Genomic DNA, 24,222 nt, shown 5'->3' on the forward strand with positions numbered 1-24,222 from the left:
TTAATTGACACACGTCCTCTTATAAGTAATTACAACAACATCAAACAACAAATATTTTGGAATATACGCCATTTTCCCTGTTAGCTACGATAACAATCAGCAAGCAATTTCAAGCAAATTGACATTCGCCGTTATCGCTAAGCACAAATTTTGACTATGAATATAAAGTATATGGAGATACGTCATATTTCTTTAGCGTAACTTATCTACAAAGTTTAATGGAGTTACAGCGTTTTACTCGTATCTTGCCTACAAATATCAATAACCTATACATGTAGATACGCCCTTTTTCTCCGGGCACAACTAATCAACAAGTAGGTAATTACAAATGAATAATTTTAGCTTGCCTACGAATATTAAAGTACTTATAATCTCGTTAGACCAAGGACAATTTTTGCGCTTACGAGTATATGGAGATACGCCTTTTTTCCCCAGCACAACTTATCAACAAGTAATAAAACAAGTGAATGGACATACGTCCTTTGCGTTTAGGCCACGCGGGGGTGAGCAGTCATTCCCGCCGACGCCGCCGCGCCGCACGCACGCCGGTTCTCGCGACGATCGAAACTTTGTTGTGTAGTGAAGATGGTGTTGACCGACTTTCTGACGGAGACACGAAGGAGGTGGTTGAAGGTGAGATTTAAATCTTTTTAGTGTATTCTTTAGTTTATAAGTAGTACTTATAGGCTTATTTATGTCTTATTTTTAAAATATTACTTTTTAACAGAACTTGTAGATGTAGAATTCTATTTCTTTCTGTCTTTAAAACCGTAAGTGATATTTACTGTATATGATTTCAGGCAGATACTCTATAAAAAAGTGTGATCCCTTCTATATACATAGCACAATTTTTGGCAAATATAATGTCATTTTTAGGGTTCCGTACCCAAAGGGTCGGTCTGTCACGAGGCTGTATCTCATGAACCGTGATAGCTAGACAGTTGAAATTTTCACAGATGATGTATTTCTATTGCCGCTATAACAACAAATACTAAAAAGTACGGAACCCTCGGTGGACGAGTCCGACTCGTACTTGGCGGGTTTTAAATTTATTGTTCAAATGTAAGTGAAAAAATAAACAAACGTTCAGTCAAAAAAGTAGTGTGAAAATAAGAGAAGCTTACATATAGGTAAATAAGTATTTTGATTGTTAGTTAAATTTTATCGCCAACAAATCAATTTTTAGATTCATTTTATTACATGTCAGGGGATATGTAATGTAGTCAATGAATGAGTGAGAACTACTCGTATTGAGACAAATCAGAAAGGCTATGACCGTCATTACCGTCAATGTGTTATTAATAATATAATTTCTTTATTCAGATTTCTATGATCCATTATTTGAGGGCACATTATAATTGCAAAGATACCAAAACGTGTCTGTGCGAAAAGAGAAGAGTTGTGGAATGTAAGGGAGCACATTTCACGACTCTTCTCTTTCTGCACAGACTCTAACACAGTTTTGACATAAGCTACTCTGGTAATAAAATAAATACGGGTACCAACTAAATCAAACATGTAGAAATGGTACCTCGCCGTTCTAAGTATCAAGTGGAGATTCTTCTTTTTTTTCATGGCGTAAAAGCCTTTTCTTTTAAACTTGACTTCTAAAGAATTGCTATTAAACTAATTTCTTGAAGTTATTGAAATTCCATTACAATGGATTTTAGCCGTTATTATAAATATTGGTACACCATGACAATTTCTGAATGAGAGTTGGTAGAAAACTTATTGCACTATACTATTAGAGTGTTAACGAGTACTGCATTTGTTGGTGTTAATTACCTAATTACCGTTTGTATTCATTAATGAATATAAATATTTTTTGTTCTCCACGAAAGTATTGTTAGGTTTGTGTATCGGATTTTAATTTAACAAACTATTACGTAATTATTTCTTTGGTTAGACAGATATATGAGGGCATATTCGGAAACGAAAAAGCGGCTAGCAATTTTATTTCAATATAAGTTCTTAAACAAACGAAAATAGTTTTATCGCGAACTTTTTCGTTTGACGTAGGTATCTCTTTCTTGTGTTATGAGGGGCTGATAGAGTAACAATAACAAATATTGTCTTCGGTTACCGCGATAGTTACTCATGAAATAAAACTATGAAAACGGATTATATCGCGTATATTGAATTTATAATACATATATATATATATATATATATATATATATATATTATTTATATATATATCTTTACTTGAAAATAATTGTAGTGTATAACTAGCCTTATGAACCGATTTTGCATGTACAACCAGCCTTAAAGTTTATAGTCTATGATTGTTCATTATTTTAGTATGTGGGTATTTTTTGCACTTTGTAATTTTTCCTCAGTCACCCGTTGACCACGAACGCTGTAAAGGGTTCGAAACGTCGGGATGTATTATAAATTCAATATACGCGATATAATCCGTTTTCATAGTTTTATTTTATTTCATAACAATAACAAGTTGATTAATGGGCATGTTTGGCCATGGTTCTGTCTGTACATTACAAGGGCCCATAGGTTGGCAGGTGTGACAGTTGACCCGCTAAGCTTTGCGCTGTAGCGAAACAGTGTGTAAGTGGTGTAAGCAATGATTTCAATAATAAGTAATATAATTTGTCAATGGGTGTAAGCATAGAGTAACTTATACTAGAGCGGTACTGTCATAGTAAATTTTGTAACCCCAGTAAATTCACTGCCATCTGTCGACACACTTTAAAACTAAAAATGAAGATATATAAAAATACGATAGAATGTATTTAAATATAGATAAATGATTTTATTTATTTGCATTAATTATTTTTATGATTTTGACCCATGTTCTTTCACTGATATGCGTTAAAATTGTTAAATAACAAACGAAACCGTCAACGCCATCTATACGACTGTAGGCCAAAACTAGTAGCGCCCTCTGAACGAGAATCAAATTTTCTTGATTTTCGAGGCACGTTTTTTCCTTAGACTGTATCTATCTATTACGGAGTTATATCTATCTTTGGTGTAAGGAACGGTGGAAACGGCTCACCGTCTGCCGGGTCAAACTATAATGTCAAGTGTTACCGTAGAATTTTATCTCGGAAGTATTTTAATGTTAAACTATCCTATTGTATACTACACTGACATTATTTGCATACGAGATAAGATTTCATTGTATGTGTAAGATAAACGTAAACCCCAGAAACGGAGGGACGTTTGTTATGCATACGTATTAAATAATTTTAAAAGGAAAATAGACGTTAAGTGCAAGGTGCACATAATCTGCAGTACATGTAAATTAGATAATAGTACTACGTACGAAATATTTTTGAACTTAAAAAGTTTGACAGCCAAAGGTCAAGAATGACTGGTCTTTTTCCTGCGTAGGGAGGTACAGAATGTACCTATAATTACATTAATTACTGCTCGGATCAGTCGTGAACTGATACCACTGCTCGTGTAAGTACTTACATCTTAATATCTAGTAGTGTAAAGGATGACTAACGTTAGACCGGGCCGTGTCCGGGCCGGAGCTTCCGGCGCTTACTTTTCTATGACATGACAGGTGATCACGTGATGCTTTCCATAGAAAACGAAGCGCCGGAAGCTCCGGCCCGGTCACGGCCCGGTCTAACGTGAGTCATCCTTTTATCCTTTATATGCTTTTGGGTTTTTATTATTTTTTACACGAAAAACACGTAGGTAAGTGTACTAGAGCTTATTATATACATGTTTTATTTGACAAAATATTGACGCTGTTAGCTTAGCCCTGCAGTGTCTTTTCTACGACTCACTACTGTTTCTTTCCCCTGGATAATCATGTAAAATATTACGAAAATGTAGGTAAATATTAAAATATATTTATAAATAAAGGACACATAATTTAGGTCAATTTTCGCTCGATAATAATCGATACGTTATGAGGGTCCTCATCAAGAGCACTTACAGCAAAGGGCCGGTCCGTCCTCGGTGACCGTGACGAGCTATCCGTCGAAATATGTGACGTTTTCAAGCAAAGGGTACCACATTGGACCCGGGTATGTCCTTAAACTACGTCCAAAAGAGAGATATGGGCACTGTGAATGACATCTCGCTTTGTGTGGTAGGGCACAGGACTGGGGAGGTACCTCCACCTTACAGAAAACCGCAGCCAAATAACACTAGACCCTACTAATAGTGTTGTGTTCCTGCCGGTGAGTAAGGTTACCAGAGCTCGAGGGAGAGGAGTGTTAGGGTCGGCAACGCGCATGTAACTCCTCTGGAGTTGCAGGCGTACATAGGCTACGGAGACTGCTTAACATCAGGCGGGCCGTATGCTTGTTTGCCACCGACGTAGTATAAAAAAAAAATTGTCGCTTACCATACGACATTGGATTATATCTTTATACGAATAACCTGTCAGAGAGTCCTTGTGGCAAGCGACCTTTGATTGAAAACGAAACATATATTTTAATATGTCTAAATCTCACGGGAGCTTTTAAAGTAAAAAGCACCTACTCAGAACTATGTGAATATAAAAAGAAATACTTTTAGTTTTTGAATCTATATCTAGATTAGTCAGTTTTGTTATGGTCCAAACAAAAATGCAATTGAGAGCGACACAACACAAAAATTGGCAACTTTGTGACACTTTTGAAATCAACAGTCTGCTTGATGCTAGAAAAAACCAAAAAAATGTCTGTGTCAGTTACGTTACTCGCACTATTCTCCTGACGACCGGCGGCCTACACGTAGTACAGTCGCCATCAGATATATCGGAGCGGCCAAGGTGCTCATAAATATCTGAACACACCTCTATTGTCAAGGCGCTAGAGTAAGTGTTCAGCCGGCCGCCGGCCTAGCCAAGGCGACAATCGCTATCGCTTCACCATCGAATCGCTTTGTGTCTCTCTATCACTCTTCCATATTAGTGTGACAGTGACAGTTGCGTTTCGTTCGCTACGTATCGTTAGCGATTGGCACGTTGTCTACGGGGCCTGATATTTTTGAGCACCTCGGACGCTCCGATATATCTGATGGCGACTGTACAGAGGCCCCAATTAACTTTTGGTTCTTTTCATTTCTCATGCTCTGAAAGAGGGTCATTGTTGTTCTAAAAGGTGTGCAGAAAATGATACGTCTGCACTAGAGCATTTTATGTTCGAAGTAAGATTTTTTAAATTTTTTACGATAAGCAATTGAAATTTGAGTTTAAATGGATTTGTTATACAATTTTCATTCTGTTATTTGACTCTCCATTCCATAAATAACGATACTTTTGTCTAAATTGTTAATTGAAAGTACCCTCAAGAAATACTATAAAATTGTATACTTAGTCATGTTTTTAAAAAAACACATGCATTATACTTTCCTCGTATTCAAAATGAAAAGTAGAGTGTTTTCATGATTCATCCCTTGGTTAACAATCTACTATTGTCAATTGGACAGTTAAAATCAAGCTGACAAATTTTGAAATCCGGTCGTCAGGATACTTAGTATTTTTCAAACAGGCGGGTTAAGGATGACTCACGTTAGACCGGGCCGTATCCGGGCCGGAGCTTCCGGCGCTTACTTTTCTATGACATGACAGGTGATCACGTGATGCCTTCCATAGAAAACGAAGCGCCGGAAGCTCCGGCCCGGACGCGGCCCGGTCTAACGTGAGTCGTCCTTTACGCCGACAGGTGGCATCTCCATACAATTTACAATCTTAAAACGCCAAATCTCACAAAATTTTATTGATATTTGGAGATACGTCATTTTATCTTAACACGGCAGTAAACAATTATTTATTACGCCGACGTCTCGTCTGCACCATTCATTACGATTATATTTTAAAACATTCTGCAGTATATGGACATGTTTGTTTAATTGTGTAAATATTATGCTTAATGTTATGTCATTTGGTGATAATTTTTATGTTTACAAAACTGATGAAATAAAACTATGAAAACGGATTATATCGCGTATATTGAATTTATAATACATCCCGACGTTTCGAACTCTTTACAGCGTTCGTGGTCAGTCACCCGTTGACCACGAACGCTGTAAAGAGTTCGAAACGTCGGGATGTATTATAAATTCAATATACGCGATATAATCCGTTTTCATAGTTTTATTTCATGAGTAACTATCGCGGTAACCGAAGACAATATTATTTACAAAACTGGTTAAGCGGATCTGGTGCAAAATAATCTGAATGCAACTTTTAAAGCGAGCGAACGATAGTTAAAGCCTGTCGGCGCGACTCGCGAAATGAATTAGAGATTCACTAGATATGAAATAGTAAAGATATGTGATGTCCCACGGTTAAAGGATGACTCACGTTAGTCCGGGCCGTGACCGGGCCGGAGCTTCCGGCGCTTACTTTTCTATGACATGACAGGTGATCACGTGATGCTTTCCATAGAAAACGAAGCGCCGGAAGCTCCGTCCCGGTCACGGCCCGGTCTAACGTGAGTCATCCTTAAAGGTACCTTATGGCGGTTGGAGCTAACGCTATTATAAACGCCGCTCCAATTAATATTGTATGGATTAATCATACATTTTACATACATGTAAAACTACAAGGGAATTGTCTCATGATATGTATTTAATTCCAATTTTTTTTTATTAGGTTATACTGTGAAGTGGAAGTGGAGAGACTGGAGATGTAATTGAAAATGCGATTTCGTTTGGGAATATTTATTTTATTCTGTTTTTAGGGTTCCGTACCGAAAGGGTAAAAACGGGACCCTATTACTAAGACCCCGCTGTCCGTCTGTCATCAGGCTGTATCTCATGAACCGTGATAGCTAGACAGTTGAAATTTTCACACGTGATGTATTTCTGTTGCCGCTATAACAACAAATTCTAAAAAGTACGGAACCCTCGGTGCGCGAGTCCGACTCGCACTCGATTTTTTTAGTATTTGTTGTTATAGCGGCAAGAGAAATACATCATCTGTGAAAATTTCAATTGTCTAGCTATCACGGTTTATGAGATACAGCCTGGTGACAGGCAGACGTCTCGTTTTTACCCTTTAGGTACGGAACCCTAAAAAATTAAACAGCTATTTGTATGAAAACATAAAAGGTTTAACGTCGTTTACGCCATACAAAAATTTAGAAGGTTTACTAATATTGCTTTTAGGTGCGTATGTTTGCATATTTGATAAGATAAGCGTGTTGTCTTAGTTATTATTTATTCATTTTGGACTGACAACGAAAATGCGTACCTAAGGGGCCCACTGACTATCAGTCCGCCGGACGATATCGGCCTGTCAGTTAGAACAAAAATTTGACAGTTCCGAACAACTGACAGGTTGATATCGTCCGGCGGACTGTTTGTCAGTGGGCCCCTTAAAGTCGTCGTCAATAGAACTTGCAAGTAAACAAACCGTTTCACCTTCATTACTTCGTAATCTCGCTCTTTAAAAGGACAACCATGACCTTATCAACAGTCTATATACTTATAGTTATTTGTTATACAAGGGTGCAAAGTTGTATTTTACCCGCGAGTGTGGAATTGAAACACAAGCAAGCGAAAGGATTCTATAGTTGAACCACGAGCGAAGCGAGTGGTTCTAAAATAGAATCCTGAGCGTAGCGAGTGTTTTAACACACGAGAAGTAAAATACATTTGCACCCGTGTGTAACACAAAACTTTTCCCCTCACTATAGCGAGGAAAGTGCAACATCCACAGGCGTTAGATCATCTTCATCAACTGGAATCACTGATTTTTGTACGATATTATAACAAAAAACTCTGGAAATTCTGTACTTTTACGTGAGAAGTTTTTAAGTAAAAATTTTGTTGACAATGTTGACATTTCTGACGTATGAAATGTCAATGATGCGTTTTGAAATTGCATCGACTTAACTTGTGCGTTCAGAATTATATTTAACATAATTATTAAAAAACAAACGTTTATTATGGAATTTTAAGGTTTATGACTTCAAAACATCAATTAAAACTAAATCTGGTATTTTTTATTAGATTCTCAAACTATTTATTTAATGATAATTAATATCGAACGAACCATTATTATGAGCGTTTTACGTTTTGTTATCTGTCAAACTTCTTAAACACGCCCCATCCAAGGTCAATTTACTTTCCCCACTAGTGGATAAAATGCGTTTTTCCCCGCTTGTTTTAAAGGATAAAAGACGGCTTTCCGAGCTAGTGAAGGGAAAAATATTTTATTTATATAAATTTTTAGTTAAATTAAATGTTAATTATTAATATTTTAGCTAAATAACCTTCGTAAAAATGTTAGGTTATGTGTCAAACGCTAACAAAATCTCTCATATTTGTTTCTATTGTTTGCAAGTTCTATTGACGACGACTTTAAAGATCTAAATCGTGATTTCTTAGTCAGTGTCGCACTTTTGTAGGTATGGATTATTATTAGTGATGTACCGACTAATGTTTTGGCCGACTAGCCGACTAATCGGCGCTCGGATGGCCGATTAGTCGGCTGACTAGTCGGCCAAGTTCATAATCGTTACTTCCCGATAAAGGTTACATAGTATGGCCACTGCAGTAGCTTTGTCTAAGTTCGGGTGCAACTGAAAAACAAAAGTTTTGCTCCTTGTGTCATCCCGTTTACGTCGGCTTTCCTGACTAGTCGTTACATCCCTAATTATTATAATACAGATAACGTTATTAAATGAAACAAAGATTCATTAATCAACACGACATTTACTGCTGGAGTACAATCTAGAGTGCAAGCGGACAACAATAACAGTTAACATAAACCTACATTACTGATAATAGGAGTTATTGCTCTGATAGTGCAAGTGTTTAGACAGGCTGGCTAGGGATGAAAGCTAATCTAGAACAGGGGTGTTAGCCAAGATAACCGTTGTTGATAGAAAACTCGCGCAGCCAAACTGGCATGAACTGTCGCTTGCGGTATTTCCTTACCGACACGATCCATGCTCGGAACCGGTTTTTTCTTCATACAAAAAATACCGGTATAATTACGTTCCTTTTCGTTCTTTTGTTTATTATTTAATTTTTAATGGGACAATCTAATAATACGAAGTTGTTACCTAAATACATGATTCAGTCCTACGTAAAGAGCATAATTTTTTTTTAATAACAAAACTTCCGTGAAACACAGACATATTAAATATATTAATAACGGGTCACACGTATTTTAACTCGAAAACGCTCGCTCGTTGACGTGAGTGACCCGTAATTAATATATTTAATACATAGAAACAATTATAAATATTGGGCTATTTCGGGTTTTTCAAAGAAACCGGTTCCGAGCCCTGACTCGCACCACCCAGACGTTGTAATTGCGTTGCTAGCCCTTAAGATGGGACAAAACACTTGGGTCGTGTCACACGACCTTCAAACCTTCAAGAAAAGAGCTTTGTCCCATCTTAAGGGCTAGCAACGCAATCGCTAATCGCTTACCATCAGACGAGTCGTCTGCTCGTTTGCCTATGTCATAAACATATTAGACCACCTAGGGAATAATTAACTAGATCATATTCCAGCCGGGTGGAGCCAAAGGTTCAGCTATGCTATCTAAAAATAATATCAATAATTTATTCTAAATATTGTAATAATGTCCATGAAAATATTCCGACAGAAAGCTAACTCTCTGAAATAGGTTGCTTCGAAAATAGGGCTTCAACAAATAGGAATGTAGGTAATTAGGTAGGCACAAATAACCTGTTTGCCAAACACGTTCCTCCTTTTATACAGTATGTATTTTTCATACGTCGTCGAGACGTAGGGTTCAGTGCCATGAAACTATTTTTATAAGAAACTATTAATTTAGCCTTACCTAACGCAGCGTACTACGTAGGCGAACACGCGAACGCGAAGCGATGCGGCGCGGGGTGAATCAATCCTTTGATACCTTAAGAAGTGTCCTACCGTAGGACACTACGTGGGCGATCTCGTTGCGAACGCGAACGCCGTGGGCCCGCCGCGCCGCTTCGCTTCGCGTTCGCGAGTTGTTAGCTTACGTAAGACGCAGCGTAAGAAAGTGCAATTATTATTTTCAATATTATCGAGCAGCAATATATTGCGTACATAGTTATCACCTGTGGCAGTTGTGACGTCGTGTCAATAAGTGCGAAGTTTTGAATAATTATTTTTTAAGGAATAAGTTTTTAAGACAACAATTAAGTTTTTGTTACAAGTTTTTATCGCTGATCCCACTTATCTTTTAACAGGCCACTAATACTCTTTCAGACAATTCTAACAAACCCAAACACAATTAGATTGCGGTGTTTTATTACAGAGTTCCTAATCCTATGGCCATTTCCTATGTCCATCATCAGACCAGCTCACCCAACTTACATACCTTTTTGTGGAGTTTCAGCTCAACGATGATAATGGGAAGTGTGTCGTGGGTCTTATTTCGCTTGCAACATTTTACCCGACCAATCCGAACATGCATACAATGTACATTGCAGGTTAAATGAAAGCTTGTAAAAATAAAGGTAAATATAATAAATAAAAATAAAGGTTGTTAAAAGTTGATTCATTTGGGCCTATACTAACTAAATAGGTACCCTTAGAATAGATTAGATTAGATTAGATGAGACCCTAATTATAGACCCGCCGCAGGCAGACTTTGATTGCCAAAAGAAATCAAAATTAAAGCAAATATCCTAAAATTGCTTCATAAAATATCAGTCTCAAAGCAATATCGTGTTTTTTACTTTCAATTTCAGGTTAAATAAAGGATGTTTTAGTAAAATATATTAAAGTTGATTCATTTGGGTACCCTTAGAATATGTGTTCGTATCAAAAAATACACATAGTATGTCTTCCACAGTCTCATAATTAAGTTTTCTCTTGAGTACCTAGTACCTGTCGGAAAGTTTTCCTTAGACCCTAATTATAGAAGACCGCCGCAGGCTTTAATTGCCAAAAGAAATCAAAATTACCGCAAATATCTTGAAATTGCTTCATAAAATATCAGTCTCAAAGCAATATCGTGTTTTTTACTTTCATTTTTAGGTAATAACGTTTATTTTTGATAGCTTCACAGTTTTAAGGATGACTCACGTTAGACCGGGCCGTGTCCGGGCCGGAGCTTCCGGCGCTTACTTTTCTATGACATGACAGGTGATCACGTGATGCTTTCCATAGAAAACGAAGCGCCGGAAGCTCCGGCCCGGACACGGCCCGGTCTAACGTGAGTCATCCTTTACTGGTTGCTGCGTAATTTTATTGTATAGGTATAATATACCTATAATCGTGTTTAGTTCACCTTGTTCACCTTGTTAGGTTTAACATTTGCTGTCGAAAAGTTTTCCTTAGACCCTGATAATAGACCCGCCGCAAGCAGACTTTGATTGCCAATAGAAATCCAAATTACGGCAAATATCCTGAAATTGCTTCATAAAATATCAGTCTCAAAGCAATATCGTGTTTTTTACTTTCACTTTTAGGTATTAATTTTATTGTATCAAGGTACCTATAATCGTGTTTAGTTCACCTTGTTTGCGCAAATATTCGTAATTCGTTTTTACAAGCCTAGTGTTCTACTGAAGGCGTATTATGGATGACTTTTAACACCAAGTGGTCATGTCTAGACAAATACGACCATATAGGGTGATTTTGTCTCTGATCATACGCTCAGAGGTTACAAACCTTATTTAGGTCATACTTACTGACCAATTTTTACTATGGGATCAACCTCAAAAACGCGGCAAAAATATAGCTTTAGGTATAGTGTAGTGGTGAATTTTCATATCATAATGTTTTTCGCTCGTACCTAATTTATCCCGTACGTACCTAAAGATTGTCTGGAAGAAACCGCTTTTTAGCAATAATACCGTCTATTGTTTACCTCTACTTGTTATTTAAATATTCTTTTCTTCTGTAGTACTGTGCAATAAAGAGTATTTTTTATTGTATTGTATTATATTCGTGCGAGCAAGGTGCACTGAACTGAGAGTATAAAAATAATATGTTAAGGGTCCCCGGCAAGCTCGGTTCTCCATACAAACGTAGTTACGCTCTTATTTTAAAACGAGTAGCTAGATTGCTCAGCCGGGCTAGCACATGATTGGCGAGAGAGTATCTCGCCGCGACATAGATTACCCGTCCCTCTTTAATTTATACAGTTAGTAAAAGACGGGTAGTCTATCTCGCGGCGAGATACTGTCGCGCCAATCATGTGCTCGGCCTACTGAAACTTTGTACTTACTTACAATAGGATAACGTATAATCGCACTTAAACTATCGTGAGACATATTTCAAAATATTTATCAGTACGGTTTTTACTCACTATTACTTTTAGTCGCTTTTGGCGACGTACAACCGCCGCGGACACTCGTGCCTGAGGATGGATTCCCAAAGAATCCGAAACATGTCGCCAAAAGCGACTAAAAATTATAGTGAGTAAAAACCGTACTGATAAATATTTAGGATAAGGTATATCTATGTCTGTAATTAGTTTATGTAGCTTCAGATACCATAGTTAAAAAAATACACCGAATTACAGACCTAGATATACCTCATGCCATTGTATGTGCAAAGTTTCATTACATTTCAACCCGTAGTTTTAAAATGAGAACGAAACTCCGTTTGTATGGGAAGGTGAAATTTCTAAACTTTGAATGTCATTTGTTCCTGCAGGTAGCTCATTAACAATACTTGATTTTATATTTCGAAACTTTTGAAATCGAAACTTCATACTTTAGTTTTGCTGAAAAAGACGCAAAATCATTTTTTCGCTACTAGTTAAAGCAAATTTAACTTCTTCACATTCTTTGCTTTCGAAAATTTTTCTAACAAAATCAACTCACGCGGACTGCCATTATTTATATTATATAAATAACATTTCCTATTGACAGCCGCGGATGGATAATGTGAAACGTTGACCCTTCAGGACCACTGACCCTTTACGCGATTAGGGCCAGGATAGCAGAGGTCATTCGATATAGCTCTGATATAGCCTAGATAGCAAGTCAATGCCTTTTGATTGTCCTACGTTGTCCGAATTTGACAGCAGGTTCCTAAATTAAGTAAGTACTTGACAGTTTTTTTGTTTTAATGCGATAATTATAATGAAGTTCGATTCACGTAAGTTTTCACTTACAAATATATTAGGTTTTAAGTTAGCTTGCATTTGTAAATTTAATTAGTTATCTAATTTTTTTTCGTTCCTGTAAGTAGTAAGAAATAAAAAAAAACTTACGGCAAAATTATACCTACAGTCGTAAAAAAAGATACATGTAACTTTGTCGAGAATATGGTATGTATACCTACCAGTTATCGGAATATGCAGTATAAATACTTAAACTTGGTAGAACAAAGTCATAAAGTGGAAGTAATACTTGTTAATACTTTTTTATATCTTTGTAAGATAAAAATTGGGCCAATAAAAGAAAAAAAAATGATTACTTCGGTTTTAAATGTACATTTGCAATTTAATATTACATTATAAGATAGGAAAAAAGAATCCTTATGAGAGTTATGAGTAACCGTATACTAGACCTAAATCTGCCCAAAGATAGATATAACTCCGTAATAGATGGATACAGTCTAAGGAAAAAACGTACCTCGAAAATCAAGAAAATTTGACTCTTGATCAGAGGGCGCTACTAGCTTTGACCTACTGTCGTATAGATGGCGTTGACGCTCTCGTTTGTTATTTTTATGCATATCAGTGATAGAACATGGGTCAAAATCATAAAAATAATTAATGCAAACAAAAAAAAAACATTTATCCATATTTAAATACATTTTATCGTATTTTTATAAATCTTTATTTTCAGTTTTAAAGTGTGTTGATAGATGGCAGTGAATTTACTGTGGTTACAAAATTTACTATGACAGTACCGCTCTAGTATAAGTTACTGTATGATCTGCCTAACCTAATAATAAAGATGAGAGCTGCTACGTATTGGATCTATATCCCCACGCAAAACTATCAAAAGACCGGGATATAAAGGGCCGTGAAATCCAAGAAGATAAGAGCTGTAAGCCTTGACTCAAATACATGTATATTAGGGTGTAAAAGGAGCGGTTTAAGCCACCTTATAACTCCCTTCAAATCTTGACGCGGATTAAGGCAATTTCTAGGTCAAAGATTCCGGTAAAAAGACCCTTCTCTCTCTTTATGAATTTAAAATAGCCCAATTACAAATTTAACTAAGTTTGTAAGCTGATATGAAACTTGGCACGAACATAAGATATATCTGTCTAGTATTATTTTTTTATCCTAAAAATTGTTATAGATACAAACAAAGCAGAGCGTGTAGAAGTTTCGTATGTAGATAGATAGAATATGATGGGCACACTACAGTAAAAAGATACAAAAGAAAAGAACAATATAGTAAAATGTTTACTTGCACTATTTTTTTATTAAAATTTCTAGACATTATTTCTTTCAACAAGTCATTTTAAAATGAGAGCGACGACAGGTGTCGTCCCTATCGTGCCTACCCGTGCGGAATGCACGTTATTCTGCACGTAAAGTATACGTCACGCTTCGTAAGTTACATTCCTTTTCCTTATGCCCTTTTGGGTCATACGAAGAATAACAAAACATATGTATCTAATGTTCCCGAAAGGAGGAGTGATCAAGCCGAATTTGAGGATTCGGGTTTTAGAAATTTTCCAAAAGGGGAGTTCGCAATATCAACATCTCAAAGACTATTATGTATGTAGTTGGTGTAGAATTTCACATTACAACATTTATAACTTATGAATGAGCGGTTATCGTTCATAAGTCAAACGTTTGCGGTTAAAAGAAGCGGTACAGTACTTAAAAACTGTAAATCTCTGAAGTAGAGTAAGACAAAAAGCCATACGAAAAAAAAAACATGATTGAGTCAGTCGCGATTCATCATCTTCCTCGCGTTATCCCGGCATTTTGCCACGACTCATGGGAGCCTGGGGTCCGCTTGACAACGAATCCCAAGAATTGATGTAGGCACTAGTTTTCACGAAAGCGACTGCCATCAGACCTTCCAACCCAGAGGGGGACCTAGGCCTTCTTAGGATTAGTCCGGTTTCCTCACGATGTTTTCCTTCACCGAAAAACGACTGGTAAATATTAAATGATATTTCGTACATAAGTTCCGAAAAACTCATTGGTACGAGCCGGGGTTTGATTGAACCCTAGACCGCTTTTTTCAGTCGCAATTCATAAAATGAGGAAATTTTATGAATCGCGACTGAAAAATGCGCTGGTGGCTGGTAAGTCGCGATTCATAAAATGAGGAAATTGCAGATCACAATATACCCATTATGTTACAAATTAGCTTTCGCCCGCGACCTCTTCCGCGTACTCTTACGAAACGCATCTCCAACTCCAATATTTTAAACGTCATTTCCTCCCTTTATGGAATGAATCCCGAGAAAAAAGTATTAATGTCTATTTCTATAATCTACCTTGCGATCTAAATCTCGAGGGGCTACTATAGGAGGTTCTAAAAGAGGAGGGTACAGGTTTTTAAAGGGTCGGCAACACGCATGTAACACTCCTGGAGTTGCAGGCGTCTATGGGCTACGGTGACCGCGTGATTGAGGATCAAACATCCAAATATCTAAACATCAGAAACAAAGAGATAATTTTTGACATTGTGTTTAGTATAACTATCATTACTTTCTGACATTTTATCTCACTGTATTTGACTTTTAATTTTTTTATTTTGTTATGATTTGTTTGTTTTTATTTATTTTTTAATTATTTTACTGAATTATTATTTTTTACAATTAGACGATCTTTTTGTGAGTTCATGTTATTTAGATACATTGTGACATTGTTAAATACTATGTAATTCCCAATAAGAAATAAATTAATCTAATCTAATCTAATCATCAACCATACACATAAAATATGAATTTACTAGCGACCCGCCCCGGCTTCGCACGGGTAAACCTCAACAAATTATACACCTAAACCTTCCTCAAGAATCACTCTATTGATAGGTGAAAACCGCATGAAAATCCGTTTAGCAGTTTGAGTTTATCGCGAACAGACAGACAGATAAACGCGGCAACATAACTACTAATTATAACAGAAAAACTGTTTTCCTTTCGATATGCGAGCAAATTAGTTTTGGCAGTTCCCATGAGTTTCGTATGTCTTAGTGATTATAGTGACGTCACATTTTTTAGGGTTCCGTACCCAAAGGGTAACAACGGGACCCTATTGTTAAGACTCCATTGTCCGTCTGTCTGTCTGTCTGTCAACAGGCTCTATCTCATGAACCGTGATAGCTAGACAGTTGAAATTTTCACAGATGATGTATATCTGTTGCCGCTTTAACAACAAATACTAAAAACAATAAAATAAATATTTAAGTGGGGCTCTCATACAACAAACGTGATTTTTTTGTCGTTTTTTGCGTAATGGTACGGAATTTTAACTATCGTGAGACATATTTCAAAACTCACTATTATTTTTTATTTTTAGAATCCGAATCATGTCGCCAAAAGCGACTAAAAATAATAGTGAGTAAAAACCGTACTGATAAATATTTTGAATGGTACGGAACCCTGTGCGCGAGTCCGACTAGCACTTTGACGGTTTTTTCCTGAAATTACGTAAGTAAGTCACTTATGTCGAATGAGTATTATTATGAGTATATTGTATATAAAACGTTTATAAAACGTAATACTTATACATCTAAAATAACAATAAATATGAATTAATTCGTGATACATACACAAAAATATACATAAAACAAACACGCCTAGGTTAAATGCGTACATCTTATGAAAGCGTATCTTAGGAGACTGGAACATCAAAAATAAAAGTATTTATTTAATACTTTTACCTTTGACTTATGAAAACAAATATAAAAGCACTTTTTACTCGCCTACGCGACAGGCAATGTTGCCTACTTACTTGTTAACCCAGAAAAATGCTAAGGTACCGTGACAAATTGTGAAGTTGAGACCAATTAGGGGCATAATCTAAAGTAATAAAGTATTAGTAAAGCTGCCGCATTTCCAACTAGCAATGTAATTATTCTCTGAACTAGATACGTGACTTTCCTACACACAATACTCCAATCATTTCGCTCATATCAGGACATTACATCATGTTTATTCATGAAACATTAGCGTATTACTCAAGATACCGATATAATTGACACAGTATCGATTCTAGGTAAATTGTTGCTCGTATTTCAGTAGTATCTGGCCAGTTAGCCCAAATAATGGGCCTAGTTTTTGGATACCGTGTCATAATGATGTTTATTACTTTTATTAGTTGTTGTACGATTTGTTTCTGTCTTTGTAAAGCTAGTTGACCCTTATAATAATAAAGCCCATTTATTTCCAGTCAACAAATTTTTACATGCATGTTGATTAAGTACATTTATCTAAATTCTAGTTTGTAACTTTTTTTTCTTTTTTAACTACTACCAATGATCGGAACCCCTTCTGGGTATAGGCCTCCTCCAGCTTATACCAGGCCTCTCTGTCCATTGCACTCTTTCTCCATTCCTCTCCTGCAATCGCTTTTATGTCATCTACCCACCTTTTTCTAGGACGCGCTCTTCTCCTCTTTCCTGTTGGTCCTTCCCATCTAGTTGTCTCTAATGTCCATCGTTTATCTTTGTATCGTGCTATATGTCCTGCCCAGCGCCATTTCTGTTTTAGAGCATAATGTAAGTAAGTTAACTCTTTACGTTAGCATATTACAGGTATATTCATGATTCATGACATACTAGCGTATCACTCACGATATCGATATAATTGTCAGAATCGGTTCTAGGTAAATTGTCGCTCGTAATTCAGCAGTAAATATCTGGCCAGTTAGCCCAATTATTGGGCCTAGTTTTTGGATACCGTGTGATAATGATGTTTATTACTTTTATTAGTTGCTGTACGATTTGTTACTGTCTTTGTTAACCTGGTTAACCCTTTACGAAAGTTAGAAAACAACATAACTTTAAAAGTATCGGATCAGGGGGCCTAGCCAAGATGACACTCGTTTGCGCTACAACGAAACGCTATCTTTCTAATATGGTTCTCTTTTTCTCTCTCTCTCTCTCTCTATCACACTATATGGAAAAGAGACAGAAAGCGTTTCGTTGTCGTACAAATGATTGTCATATTGGCCTTTAGAATAAAGAATCTACCATTCCGGAAGTAGCTTTGAAAATGAGATAATGAGACAAAATTAAATGCATTGAGTTATGCTTACGGCGCGATTCGGGAAATGAATTAGAGATTCACTAGATATGAAATAGTAAAGATATGTGACGTCCTACGGGTAAAGGTACTTTATAGCGGTTGGAGCTTGCGCTATTATTAACGCCGCTCCAATTAATGTTGGATATCGCTAACGTCGCATAGCGTCGCAAATTATTGCCGCCATAAGGTACCTTTTGCCGTGAAATGTCACATATCTTTACCATTTCCAAAGATAGATATAACTCCGTAATATATGGATACAGTCTAAGGAAAAAACGTGCGTACTAGCTTTGGCCTACTGTCGTATAGATGGCGTTGACGGTTTCGTTTGTTATTTAACAATTTTTACGCATATCAGTGAAAGAACATGGGTCAAAATCTTTTTTTTTTTAATGCAAATAAAAAAAAACATTTATCTATATTTAAATACATTTTATCGTATTTTTATAAATCTTCATTTTTAGTTTTAAAGTGTGTCGATAGATGGCAGTGAATTTACTGAGGTTACAAAATTTACTATGATATTTAGTACCGCTCTAGTATAATAAGTTACTCCATGCTATTTCATATCTAGTGAATCTCCAATTCATTTCTCGAATCGCACCGTTATTTTCGTTATCGAAATTATGGTAATACGATTCAGGGTTTTAATAATAGGTACAGCTACATTTTTATTTACATTTAAATGTTGTTAAGTTGTTATATGTTTAGTTTTGAAATTGTTATTTTTTTAGCTTTAAGTTTGCATGCCATATTTTGGCTGAACATGTTGATAGTAAATTAATTGTTTTTATTTTAATAATTAATTAATCACAAATTATTTAAATGTCATTTCTAAACTAAACGATAAAGTACAATTAAAGATATTACAATTAAAACATTACATTAAATGTCATCATAATTACATTACAATACTATTTTACAAACACAAATTTAAAACTATTTAACTAACCTAAGACCCGTTCTGTGGCATGCCTGGTCCACAAGTCCCCATCACACTCGCAGCGTTGCCGCGCTGTATGGCAATGGAGACTTGTTGGACAAGCCAAGACCCAGATCGGGGATCGCTCCCCCTCTCTCTCAGCCGCCGACCAAGTTCTCTGAACACCGACCCAGTTCTCTGAACAAATTTTAAATGTTAGTTTCAGAATCAGAACCTAAACTACACTCTCGTATCTAAATGTTCAAAGACGTCTACCTTAGTTTAAGGCATATTTAATAGATGTAGTTAACATGAGAAGCTCTAACAAACTTAGTTTCAGTACCTGCCCACAAAAGATAGTTCCAACCTAACTTCTAATTAAGTTTCGTCGTTTTACTACGCACGAGTCGTTCTTAGATACCTACTCATAAAGGTATTCTATTCTGCATAAAGTTACTTGTTAAGTTATAATTGTCTGCAAAACATTATAATGCACACTACTTGAAAACCATGCACTATTTGGAACAAGTGTCTTGTCAAATTTGTTCTTAGTGTAACAAAAATATTGGGGATCCGTTTATGAGCATATTCGGTATCGTGCTCTGATTACGAAGAAACAGAAGAAAGATTATTTTTTTTCTATCGGGCAGGTGATAATTCGGTCAACATTGAGGGTTTTCGCCACCAAAAAATTTTCGCGACAAAAAACATTTTTCTTCTACTAGTTCCTACGCGGTTATGGATAGCTAGCTAGAAATGGCTAGAAAGTCACTTCTATCTAACTCTAAACATGCAAAATCGCTTCAAATAATATGCCAACCCGGTACCAAAACCACTAAGCCACTTTTAATATTAAAAAGCTCAAAGTTAAAGCTTAAAGCAAACATTTGTACTGTATTATGAGTATTAAAGATTAAAATAATTTTTCCTTGTTACAGGCTTTCAAGCTATTCAAACGGAGCAAAAGCCGCAAGAGCGCCCGCAATCGCATCTCGCCCCTCGTGCGCTCACCATCTTACTCTGGCACTGTCGACGCTCGCTCCGAGATCGACATCCAACGCTACTGCCCTTGCAGAGCCTCCTTGCCACCCCTCCACATCCCAAGCGAAAGCATCGATGGATACAGCAGCTGCAATAGTTACGACAGCTCACGAAACGAAAGTTTACGCAGCTACGAATGTGGATACAACTGCGCGCGTTCAGACTCAGCTTATGAATCCGCCAGAAGCAGCCCAGCTAGAGCACCGGTCTGCTATGCCACAGTCACATATTTTAACGTTAACGACAGCGAGGATAGCAGCAGTATCAGAACAGAATACACACTATTAGATTATGATGCGGAGGACAGAGAAATGGAAGGAACGGAGGAGAGAGCGCAGAATCTTATCAACGAAAGCTTGGAGCTAGTTAGCACTTTATGAATTGGTTTTAGCTAAGGTAGATTTTGTATGATATTATAGTGTTTTGTTTTGGATTAGCTTTAAAATAGTTTTAACTGTGGTGTGCTCTTGATAAATAAATAAAAAAGTAATTTTCAACGAAATGTACTGCAATGGACTTTAAAATAAACATATGAAATATGAACACAATCTAAGGCTTTAAAGTAAACACGCCACGGTCAACTAACATTATATCAAAGAAACAAATTAATTAGTTGTATTTGACTGTTTTGTGTAGGTAGATATAAATTAATGTCTGCACATTAAGTTATTATTAGTAACAATAGAGAAGCCATACCAAACAATGAAATTGTCGCAATCGCAACCTGTACCACGAGACCAAAACGTCGTAAGCGCCGTAAAATTCATGGCGCTTACGCGTTTAGGTCGCGAGACTCACACTCCGCTTCTATAGTTTGATGTCAAAACAACATCAACTCATGGCGCAAAATACTGGTTCTGTGTGCCGGTTCTATACGTTAGTAATAATAGTTTAATGTGTCTGCGTAACAATAGTACATTTCGATGCTAGTGCGGAAAGTATGTCATTACTTAAGTATGTCATGACATATCCGCACGTGTATCGAACGACGTTTTTTAATACAGCTGCGAAAAAATAAGAAAAGCAATAAGTATTAAGGAATGGAATTCGAAACTTTTTATATTATTAATTCTGTGACATCATTGACATTATGAAGAGGTATTTTTCTAGCTTTATTCGACTAGAATAGATTTTGTTATTATTATTGAACCCAATTCAATGAAAGTTTTTTTTTTTCAAATGCATGTTCTATAAGACAGAAACAATTGTAAATATTAAAACATTGTACTATGATTACCTAAATATCGTTATTTACGATTATTTGTGTATCGTATATTTATAAAAACAATATCGAATGTTGCCTTTGGAAACTTAAAACATTCTTGCAGTAAGAAAATACGCCTCTTCTTTGACAGGCGTTCCGTTCCATTCAGACAAATTATTAAGAACGGTTTTTCAACATTAAAAAATAAACGTGTTATAATACTTATAATGATGAAGAGGTAAGTAATAAAATATGAAATATGCATATTTTTCGTATTCTTACATTAACAGTAGGTTTTTATGTTGATTACGACGTTTAAAGGAAACTAATAAATATATAAACTATAAATATATAAATAAATATATAAATATATAATAAATAAACTAACACTCATTAATAAGTAGTCATGAATTGGAACAAGTATAAATTAAAAAAAAATGGAAAAGTAAAAAGCACTAGTTCGCTAAAACCAACTTTCCGCACGCTAAACAGCCACGAAAAGTAGCACTTTTTGAGCAACTGTATTAAAAAATAATGTATATAATCAGCCTCTGACGAAATTAAAAAATATATAGTTAAAAGTTCACTGGGAAATTTTGGACTATTATCTTGTATGGCTTGGCCTGAGGAGGCTAGGAACTCTAAATAATGAATAAAGAAAATTTTAATTTGTTAGCTGATTGTATATTGCGTCTACCAAAGTTTGTGTGATATCATAAAATATAATTATATGTTAGTTAGTATAAATGACGTCGACCAGCTTGCCGTTCAATACCATATCATAAATAATAATGATCATAAAATTCTACATTATTTTATACAAAAAACCGACAATACCAGAGCATTCTGCTGGGGTATAATTAAATATGTTTTACGAAATTTGATATTTTAATATTTAATTCATGGAATGCTTTTTCACCAAATACAAATAATTTTATACAATGTTATCCGAGTATTTAAAGTTTATTCGTAAGTTTAAAACATTCCAAATCTGAATATTATTAGGATTTTGATACACGACTGAGCAGTGCAGTCATTGTTAATAAGTAAGTAATTTTATATATTACGTATATTCTATATAATAATAGAATAATATTCTATATCGTTGATCTCAATTCAATTTTATTACTTGGTCATTAAATTTCTCCTTCGTCCCAATTTGTAATTGTAAAAACATATTCTGGCCATAATTGGACCAAACTCTTCATGACAGAACAAAGTGTGGAAGTGTTATTATATACGTTATATTTTATTAGAAGTTTGACACAATTTAGATATGATTTTTAATCAAATGTAAAATATGAAAAGGTTTATTATTTCGATTGTAACCCTAAAGATAGCATGTATTTGAATAAATGTATGTTATTACTTGATTTTGTATCCTAATTGGCTAAAATTGCCAATCATTTGCGATTGGGAACGCGACATAAGCTTGTATTGAATAAATTCCACCATTTAAAAACAATGTACGAAGGGGATTGTAATAAATTGATGTCATAATTACCATCGTATTTTATTTGGGTTATTGGAGGGTTTTGCTAATTGACCTTTTTATAGGTAAGTACCTATCTCTTATTTTCTAAGGTAACAAGCATCTGAATTGATATTATATTCATCATCTTCCTCGCGTTGTCCCGGCATTTTTGCCACGGCTCCATGGGAGCCTGGGGTCCGCTTGGCAACTAATCCCAAGAATTGGCGTAGGCACTAGTTTTTACGAAAGCGACTGCCATCTGACCGTCCAACCCAGAGGGGAAACTAGGCCTTGTTGGGATTAGTCCGGTTTCCTCACGATGTTTTCCTTCACCGAAAAGCGACTGGTAAATATCAAATGATATTTCGTACATAAGTTCCGAAAAACTTATTGGTACGAGCCGGGGTTTGAACCCGCACGGTCTTACCGCTAGGCCACCAGCGCTCTACTGAATTGATATTATATTACCTTGGGAAATTTTCATGAAAGCCATAATTGAAAGCTACTTCAGATAAAAGACTGGGTGAATCGTCTACTGCTGGGCGAATCCTCTCCCAAGAAAATGAGTAGACGTAATTAGGTAAGTCCCGTCTCGATAAAACAAATGTACAGCCGCCATCAGATATATCGGAGCGGCCATGGTGTTCACAATATCTGAACACGCACTCTAACGCCTTGACAATAGAGGCGTGTTCAGATATTTGTGAGCGCCTTGGCGCACCAACAACGACATTTCTGAAGTGGGATTTAAATTACGAAAACAGTGTCATGCATGTTGAAATCAGTTTCACGAAAGTAGTTTCGATATATGCGAAAGTAATTTCGTGAAATAATTAGTGTCGTGAAATTCACAGTATCGCAGTGACCAAGACCCCATCAGCATCGAAGCTACACGTCCGCACAGCGCAGGCACTTTCGCGACACTAGTTTTTCACGTCGCATTTACACTACGAAATTAGTTGCATGACACTAATTTCACCAAAAAATCGTGCAGGGCACGAAATTGATTTGCTTTCATGAAATAAATGCATGCATTACGAAAATATTAAATTACGTGAAACTGTTGGTAAAACTACTGTCACGAAATCAATTACGTAATGTAGGTAAAAATCCAGCTTTATTCCTGCTGTCATAGTCGTGTTGGCAATGTCTCCGCTGTGAACTTATTGATTGTTTATCGCCACCACATCGTAACGGTCTCGTCTCGTAGACTGTAAATGGGGTAAACCTAATAAACGGTAAATACCAGTTCACAAATTGCGGGCATGACTCTAGTTACGCCATAATTGGAAAAAGAACTTTGGTGTTCCCTGTAGACTCTATGATCCTTGAAAGAGCAAATATTGTAAAAGTATGAAGTGGTGCCGAAACCGGAATCTGCTACACCGCCGGATTATACCGACTTCAGTGACTTTTGAGAGGCTTCGCCGGAATCTTGGCTAAAAATATACCTTCTTATTCCTGAAGTATACGGTGACGTCAGAGTGCTCGCCCCTGTCGAACTGTCCCAGTACATGT

At 36.2% G+C, this 24,222-nt stretch overlaps 2 protein-coding genes across 2 annotated transcripts in view; one reads left to right on the forward strand and one right to left on the reverse strand.

Moving 5' to 3' along the window:
• LOC134756102 (phospholipid scramblase 3-like) overlaps window positions 1-24,222 on the reverse strand; it is a 455,878-nt gene that overhangs the window by 186,549 nt on the left and 245,107 nt on the right. The window lies entirely within an intron of this gene.
• LOC134756105 (uncharacterized) lies at window positions 531-22,733 on the forward strand. The gene is made up of 2 exons (XM_063692919.1): window positions 531-633; window positions 19,924-22,733. The coding sequence occupies exons 1-2, from the start codon at window positions 586-588 to the stop codon at window positions 20,404-20,406; spliced, it is 531 nt and encodes a 176-aa protein (XP_063548989.1). The 5' UTR covers window positions 531-585; the 3' UTR covers window positions 20,407-22,733.

Source organism: Cydia strobilella, chromosome 3 (genome assembly GCF_947568885.1).
Source record: "Cydia strobilella chromosome 3, ilCydStro3.1, whole genome shotgun sequence".
NCBI classification, from domain to species: domain Eukaryota; kingdom Metazoa; phylum Arthropoda; class Insecta; order Lepidoptera; family Tortricidae; genus Cydia; species Cydia strobilella.

Bases quoted from the DNA above. Each gene is read 5' to 3' on its own strand.
- LOC134756105 (XM_063692919.1), top strand. From the start codon at position 586: ATGGTGTTGACCGACTTTCTGACGGAGACACGAAGGAGGTGGTTGAAG. The intron at 634-19,923 runs GTGAGATTTAAA...TCCTTGTTACAG, and splicing joins CACGAAGGAGGTGGTTGAAG to GCTTTCAAGCTATTCAAACG.